At 39.9% G+C, this 8911-nt stretch overlaps 1 protein-coding gene across 1 annotated transcript in view; it reads left to right on the top strand.

Moving 5' to 3' along the window:
• The first annotated feature begins 1796 nt into the window (after positions 1 to 1796).
• bcl2l12 (BCL2 like 12) overlaps positions 1797 to 8911 on the top strand; it is a 10681-nt gene continuing 3566 nt past the window's right edge. Inside the window, exons 1-5 of the mRNA XM_036213040.1 lie at positions 1797 to 1934; positions 5700 to 5869; positions 6265 to 6436; positions 6829 to 7048; positions 7125 to 7229. Coding sequence (XP_036068933.1) covers positions 5700 to 5869; positions 6265 to 6436; positions 6829 to 7048; positions 7125 to 7229 — 667 coding nt within the window. The 5' untranslated portion in view covers positions 1797 to 1934. The remainder of the gene's footprint in view (positions 1935 to 5699; positions 5870 to 6264; positions 6437 to 6828; positions 7049 to 7124; positions 7230 to 8911) is intronic.

The raw sequence follows: 8911 nt of genomic DNA, 5'->3' as shown, positions 1-8911 counted from the left end.
TCAGGAATTGATGGTGAAAGCGGCGGCCAACTTTCACGAGGAGAGGAGGTGATGCATTTCCAATGGGGGACCTCATTGCTCGCTCTGTCCATTATTTTTACAGTCAATGGCTGAGAATGGCATAAGTATAAGCAACCAACTGCACTATTGATTACCCTTTAAAAGTACCAAAATCAAAACAAACACCCCCCACATTGCTATTTTGTCATTTATTGCCCCTGTCTATTTAGAAAAAAATTGTATTTACTTGATTTGAACAGGTTTGCGATTAAAAAAAAAAAAGAAACACATTGCTCCCCAGTGGGGTTTGAACCGGTAACCACTTGATTGTTAGAGTGGGAGCTCTTACCGGTAGGCCATCTAGAAGGTGGGCAAAAAATATAAAGTGTTAAAGTTCCTTTTAACACTGACAGCCTCCATGGTGAAAACCTTTGGAGAGTGTTGGAGGTTTAAAAGGTACCCAAACCCTAAATCAACTTTATTTTTTCTTCTTTAGATTTATAAATGGGACTTTGAAAGTACTGCCTTTTGGGTTTTGACTAATTCAAATAAACTTGTTTTAATTGATGAAAATATAGTCTAAAACTCCACGTGTGCTGCCATCTACAGGTTCATACAAGCTATTACAGTTGAATTTTCTGATGTAAGCCATGCAGAAATCAACCACAAAAATACGGCTAGCTCCCTCATTTCTTAACCCATTTCCACAAAACATGGCTCAACTTAAAGCTTAGAAAATCATTCATGTCGTGGTATATTTACCGGGGTGTGCAGATGGTGTCGAAGGCTTGGGGAGGTGAGTGGCGTTCCTATGTCCTTCCAGAGCCTTAGGATACGGTGAGCAGGTAGAACCGAGCCTGTGGCTGTGAGGCAGCTGAGCGGAGAGGCATAGCGGGAGATCCAGAGATGGTTGTCGGTACTCGTGGTTGAAGGATTCTTTGGATGTAATAACTAAATGAAAATATTTTCGGTGTACATTTTTTTCAACTTTTTGCACAATAGCTTAAAGGTTATTCGACATGGGATAGTATGACTGACTGAGTAATATTTTAAAGGCTTTAACTAATACCGGGAAGAGTTTAAAATATTTTTTTCTTTTAAGTGAGTATTATTAATTTTTTTCCTCAGGTAGTATGAATAAAAAATCTTAGACAAACAATTTAAAAATCAAGTTACGTTCTTTAGTATAACAAGAGAAAAAAGTATACAAACATAAAAAAAATTGTGCTATAGTATAACAGTAGTGTAACATCATTTTTCCAAGGAAGTCAATGGGTGTGATGTCACAAGTTTTGAAACTGTTGAGGGTAAAGTTCTCAATCTTGGATCTGTTGTTTCTTTTCTTTTGTCCAGAGCAGGCTAAATGGCGAAGAAAAGAAGTTCAGTTAAAACTGGGTTAGAGGCCATTGTAAGAAAACACTGAAGCCTAAATTGATTAAAAATGGAAAAAGCATCCAAAGTGAATCTAAGTTGCTGACCCCGATAGATCAGAGCTAACTTTAATATTCTAGAGTGATTTGGACCACTTAGGTATAAAAACCTAAAAGCTATCGAAGAAAAACCTTTATTTGTTGATGGCAAAACTTTAATTTGTTGACAGTCCCTAACTATGCCCAGAGCGAATGTCTGTCGAATATCCAATATCCAACTAACTTCACCTCGGTAGAACACCGGAGACGAAGAGACGCCGGGTGCTGCAGAGAAAGGGTCAATGAAGGTATTAGCTGATCTCTGTCTGCAGATGGAGAACCGTGTTACTTCGTTTTACTCCGTGTCACTCCGGGTCAGAGCAGACAGAGTGTGTACTGTACAGGTCGCGCGCTCCTCCTCCTCGAGCCGATACCGCGCGCCTCCGTGTCGCTGCGCACGCGACAGTTCGACTTCAAATCTCAGTGGACATCTGCCACTTCACCAGAAACCAACACATTACTGAGGTATGGTGAATTTTCTCCGGTACCGGGGTTCCGTGTTACTGTGATGCTTCTGTGGAGTTTACCCGAACCTCCAGTGAAGTTTCGCTTCAACTTCACCACATTCCTCCTTCCCGACCACACAAACTTTGTCAGTGACGCGCGCGCTCGGTGTTTGTGGGACAATCTGGCCCGTTACCGCGGAACCCGCTCATAACTAGGTTCCAGGAGGAGAAAGTTTACTTTAAAAGAGCAGTTCAGGCGAGCTGCGGGATTGTTTAGATGCTGAACAACCCCGCGTTCGTTTTAAACTAAGTCCGTAACTGTACTGATCCGGAAATACACAGAAACGTCAGAAGAAATACGAGGTCAAAGTCGGATTTGACCTGTAAACGTTAATCTCAACTTTAAACGGAGATGTACTCATGTTTATCCTGTCCGGGAATTGTTTTGGTGTTACAGTGAAACCAGCCTCTGCATTTTTTTAGGTTGTAGGTATTTAGGCGGCTGCGCAGGTGCCTGATCACAACTCCTCAGCAGTCTGTTTAGTCGGACTAGAGCATGGGCCTGCAACCTCTGAAATTAGAGAGAATTCTGTTGGTTTTTTACTCATCAAAAAGTTAGACGGAGCTCTATAGTCTTATTTTAGCCTTTAAGAAATTTGGATTTGCATTTATGACCTTGTTTTTTTGTATTAAATATGAATTTTGTATTTTTGGCACAAACAAAAGCAAAAATCTAAAAAGAACTAGCATCTCTCAAAATGTGAAATATATATATTTTTACTTTTTAAATAAAAGATGCTCTGTTCCCAACAGGATCATCTCAGTGCAGTTCTGGACAGCTTGTAAACTATGTTGTGCGGCATCAGATAATATGTGCTTTGAACTCATAAAAGATCAATCTTTTTACCAAAGTTTTGCTTTGCATATAAACTCTGTTCATTCTGGAGGTAGAGTTGATCAAACAAGACGTCTTCAGGTCAACAGGATGTAAAAACCTACATAGTTTATCATCTATGTGAACCTCAGAGATCAATTTATAAATGTAACTAATCTAAATCAAATAAATGATAATTTAGTGTTCCTTACTTTAAAAATTGTCATTTTCTTTTTCGTTTGTTTGTTTTTTTCCCCTCTTTGTCCTCAGCAGTCTTACACTGCTGGGTTTTGTTATTTTAGTTTGGATCTTGGTAGTCTTAGTTTACAGGCTTTGTTTATTTGTTTTCTTTAGGTAGTTTTGGTTATTCAGTCATTATCAGGAGCTGCTGACTCTGACGGTAGACATGTTTGGATCAGCAGTCTCCATGACTTATTTATGTTTGGTCAAGGAGGATCTGGAGGTACAGGTTACAGACTCCTGGACAAGGTGATCCTGAGCATTCGGGTATCGATCCAATACCGGTCAATATCGACACCAATATCGATATTTTTCATAGATGTGGTGACTATGATGTTAACCTTAAAATCTCAATTGTTTTTAATCACTATGAATATATATATATATATATATATATATATATATTGTACGTTTCCTGTTTTTATGGATAAACATAGAAATAGAATCTGGACAAAATTTTTAAATGAATGGAAAACAGTTTACCAAAAAAACAAGAAACTCTCATACAAAACTAAATCAAAATGTTTATTGATTTAAAAAAATCAACTGATAGAAATATAAATAATCAGTAACTTCTTAACCTTTAAGTGAAACGATAAAAACAGTTCAAAAGTAACTTTTCAAAACCAACTCAGCATTTAAATAGGGTGGAAATGGAGAGCTGAGATCTCACAGGACTGGAGAGCCGTTAGGCAGCGACTCCGCTGGGTTCTTTTTGCCTGTACAGAAAAGTTTCAAACCAGAGTGACAATCTCGATATCTGTGGGTTTTTATCGATCCAATGCCAACTTGATTTCAGTAATATCAATATTTTGGATAGATCTGTCCGGCACTACTTTCTAGAGAAGTCCCTGTGTGGAGACCCACTCCAATTAAATGTTTTTAGAATTCTTGTGGCATTTTCCCGATAATTGCTGACACATACAAAGAAAAGTAAGAATAAATAAGCTTTTCTTTCTATTCGAATCATTGTGAATCAGGAGCAGACGACAACAATGTTTGAAAAAGCTCTTTTTTACATTTTGTGAGCCACTGAAATAGTAAAGTCTCCATTCTGATCATCCTCTCAGACAAATAGATCCATGAACGCTTTTGTTTTCCTCATCTGAACATTTTTGTTGCACCACTAACGTTAGGTTTGGGGTGTGAGGGGCTGTAAGCTGGCGGGAGAGTATGTAAAATAGTACATGGCGTATACTTGTATAGCGCTTTTCTACCTTCCTCTGAAGGCCCAAAGCGCTTCACAGTCACAGACCCATTCACACACACATTCACACACTGCTGGTGTCTTCGCTGTCAAACACTGGTGCCAACCTCCCACCAGAGGCAATTCGGGGTTCAGTGTCTTGCCCAAGGACACTTTGACACATCGGTCCGAACCGAACCCTCAATCTTCCGATCGACCGCCCTACCGCTGTGCCACGACTAATCACAGATTATTTTTTCTGATTAGTTGACTAATCGGGTCATGCGCAAACTGGATGTAAAACACACATCTTAATCATAATTAGCTTTAAACTAACTAAAAACTAGATGTATATCATTACCTGTGATAATACTAGTCTGAATGCTGGAAGATGAATTTGGCTGCTGAAGATGCTGAAATTGATAGCTAAAAACGCCGAAGCTGATAGCCAGCCAAAATATTAATTAAATGCAAAATTAGCCTAAAAAACTGAAAAAAAGCCTAAGTTAGCCAAAACAGCTAGCATCTAAATGAAATATTAGCTAAACTCCAAAATAACCTAAATAACCTTAATAAATGCCAAACTAGTCAAAAAAAGTTAGCAGAATGCCGTTAGAACTTTAAACTTTACTACACTCTGACTCCATATAATATAAAGTAACGACTAATCGACTATTTTAATAGTCAATTAGTCGAATAATCGTAACACCCTTCAATTATATATATGGTGTAAACAGAGAGCTCTCATCAATAGGGAAACGAAGAGGTCAGAGTTCTTTCCTACCAACGGTCTTGTCCAGGTGAATTTCTAAGGACCTCACTGGTAATAATGAATGAATTTGAATTCAAAGCCACATTACATTTACAGACCAGTGAGCCTTTAGTTGAATAGTTGTAGATTGACGTCACCTTCATTCCTGCTGTCTCCTCCTCACTGAGGAGTCTGAAATGGAGTCATAACATATTAATGAAGAAATAGTTGAGTGTCTGATAGTGATCAGTGATACTTTGTCTTGTTTGTTGAAGTTTTGCTTTTGCTTTATGAAGCAGCACATTCCTTTATATCGTTGATCTATGTTGTTGTAAAAATAGTTTCACCTTTGAATCATTGTTCATCTCATCTGTAAAGCAAACACAAACACCCCTCAGAGGAGATTTTGGAAACAGAGGCTTCAGATCAACATAAAAAATGGCTTTTTAAGACATTAGGGTTGTGAGATTTTGGTTAAAAACTTCATAATCATCATTAAAACACTACTAGGAATGTTTTTTTTTAATAAAAGCATTTGTGATACGGGGACTTTAAAGGAGTAATATTGCATAATTTTAGAGGCATGTAATCCTCATTCTGCACATTTGACAGAAACGGTTGTTGGTTTGTAAATGTCTGAAGGAAACCATAAAAAATGTCAAAGCAGTTAATGTAACATGTTGAAAACCAAACCGGCTCCATCTTTATTCTTGATGATTCTTTTATCCCACAGATGTCAGAATCCCCGGAGCGCCGCTCTTCCGTCTCCTCTGTCTCTCTATTGGAAATCAAAGCAGAGACTCATCTTATCCTCCAAGCCTTCTTGGACCGCACACTCGCCATCCCTCAAAATGACTGGCCTGGCAGAGTGGGAGGAGCCTACGATGACCATAACAAGTTCAGGTAATGTCCCTGAAGGGTTTGACTGGCAGTGAGAGTGTGGGCCTGAAATTAAAATGAAAATAAAGATAATTCCAAACCAAAAACACTGTTTTTCCTGTGTTCTGCTCTGTAGTTTGCAATTGTTTGTAACAACAACAGTTCTGTTCAATATCAAGAAATATTGAGTTTTGCTGTGTTAGAAATGTCAGCTGTCCAAAGCTTCGATTGTTTCTGACTCTTCCTGAAACGATCCTCATTCTACTGAATAGGATACTAAAAACTTAAACCTTTTTGATCCACATATTACACTGAAGGTTCAGTTGCATTTATATCCATCGAAGTCCTGATGAGCAGCCTGAAGGCTACGCTGATTATTGTTTAAAGAGAACTTTATTCTCATATTTCCCTCTCTCCAGTATGAAGCTAAAGCCCAAACCAAAGGCTGAACCCGAGTCACTGGTGGAAAATGAGGAGGAGAAGAAGAGCGTGTTAAATAACCTCCTGCCAAAGTTGCCTCTCCTCGGCTCCTCGCGTCACGCCGCCAAAGACTCCAAGGGCTCATTGGACAGAGAAATATCCCCAGCAGAGGTGGGGCTGAGCTGGTTCACTCTGATAGATACAATCAAGCTGGAATCTCTAGTTACTGCATAGACAACAACAGGGATTCATATTGAAGCTTGAAATGAATCCAGTTCTTCTGTTTAAAGTCCCATCATCTTTTGATGTATGTTTAAAGTGTGGTCTATTAATGAGAACTCTACTGGACTCAGAATGTGGGCTAGATTTCATCAGAAGAGCAACAGTTCAGCACTAAATGTGCTGCTTTCTGTCGGCCTCCCCGTAAACTAAGACCGAGCTGAAGTCAAACGTACCGGTACTTTGTATGTCTCACAAACGATGCAGATCAGTTGGTAGTTTCAGTGCTGAAGTCACGGTGACAGTGTTGTGGTCTGCTGATATCTGCACTGATGTCTCCACAGGTGTTCTCATCCACCTCTTCAGATGAAGGTGACAGTGAGAAGAAGAGGAAAGACAAAAGAAAGAGGATACAAAAAAGACTCTCGTCGTTCTTTAAAAAAAAGGAAAAACCCAGGAAAGAAAAGAACAAAGAGGGAGAAGACTCCCATCCTCCTCGGCCTCAGACTCTGCCCATTTCCAGAAGACCGAAAATCAAACAAGACGATGCTGCTGTCTCTCCAAGTAAGCTCTGACACCTGGATGTCTGCAGCAACAACTGCAGGACGAGGTTTGATGTTAACACTGTGCTGTGGAGCAGGTCATCCTCCAGATTTCTACACCAACGTGGCAGGAAAGCTGGAAAAGATCGCTCAGACCTCCATCAAGAGAAGACCTGCCAGCCCTGAAGCAATGCCACGAGCAGGTAATCACACACATGGAAAACACAAACACACAAACACACAAAGTCGCAAGGACCTGTTTACAATCCTTGATGGAAACTCTTCCGAAACTTTGGTTTGTGTGTAGAAAATGTCACCTGGAAGGGGGCAGTAGTGTACATGTGTGTTTTGAACAGAATGACAGAAAATTTCTAACAACTACCCATCCATTCATTTTCCTGACCGCTTCTTCCCTTTTGGGGTCGCGGGGGTGCTGGAGCCTATCCCGGCTACTGAAGGGCGAAGGCGGGGTTCACCTGGACAGGTCTCCAGTCTGTCACAGGGCCTCAATCACACACACATCCACTCTCACATTCACACACCTAGGGGTAATTTAGAGTTAACCTATGAAGCATGTTTTTGGACGGTGGGAGGAAGCCGGAGTCCCCGGTGAAAACCCACGCATGCACGGGGAGAACATGCAAACTCCACACAGAAAGGTCCCAGCCGGGATTTGAACCGGGGCCTTCTCGCTGTGAGGCAAGAGCGCTAACCACTACACCACCGTGCAGCCCATTTTTAACAACTATTTTATTTTAACATGTATTTTAGAAATTGGCTCAAAGACAAAGTGCAACTAAATACAAGCAGTAAAATGTTAGTAGAACAATGCAGCCGGTGTTTTGTGAGCTACCGCTAGCTTAAGCATCCTATAAAGAGAAACACTACAATCATTCAGCACAACACTTATGGTAGCAACAGCCTTCAAACTGATGTTGCTGTTTGTGGTCTGATGCTCCAAGTTTGAAGTAACAACCACAGTGACCAAAATCTAGTTTTTGACTCAGTAAAAAAAGATCTCAACATATTTTTAAATTACATTATTTTACAAAGAAAAACCACCGGTGTTATCTGAAACATATTATGTTGAATGAAAACAGAGTGGAAGTCACAACATAAAAACATCACGTTGAAAAACAACATTGTCTCCCTAAGGAACTCTTTTATTGATTTCTAATCAGTCTTTGCTCTCTGGTTTTCTATCAATTTGTCTATAAAGTGTTTCTATCATAAATGAGTTGTTTCTTCTTTTTAGCTCAGCTCAAAATCCCCTCTGTACCCCTAAGTAAAGAGAACTGTCAGTCTGTCACTTGATGAGGAGACGGACAAGTCTTCTAGAATATTTTTAAGAAAGTGAAATAGCATAAAATCAATTAATAAATCACATGAACACATCTTTGTCGTCATCTAACTGTAAACCCTAATGGTGCATACACACCGAACGCAAATCGCGCAACAAATTCGCGTGCCCCGCCCCTTTTTCACCGCACAGTGAATTCTCTGCTCGCCGCTTGTCAAATAATGTGTTCCTGACGGCCACATGTAGGAGGAGCTACCAGCTCTGTCTGTAGATATCTCACTTAGAATGAATAGAAGACATATCATGTCGAGGAATAAGATTTATTTATTGTGAAGATTAGAATAATCTTAATCACTTAGAATAATTGAGTGCAAATCGAGTGCTTTTTCCTCCTCCACGAGCAGGAAAAGTCCTTGCGGGAGAGACTGACTACTTCTGCGTGCCTGAGTGACGCGCTCGAGCAGAATCTCGGTGCGTGCGCTGCTCTCAGCTCAGAAATGAAGGAGGAGCTGTTAATACAGACATTTGAAACTGAATAAAAATAGTTTTCTTTAGTCCAGAATTTCTCAGGTATTTTCGCTAACC

The sequence above is a fragment of the Oryzias melastigma genome, linkage group LG8, assembly GCF_002922805.2.
Source record: "Oryzias melastigma strain HK-1 linkage group LG8, ASM292280v2, whole genome shotgun sequence".
Lineage (NCBI taxonomy): Eukaryota > Metazoa > Chordata > Actinopteri > Beloniformes > Adrianichthyidae > Oryzias > Oryzias melastigma.
Note: the sequence above shows the minus strand (reverse complement) of the source record. Positions and strands in the feature narration are given on the sequence as shown.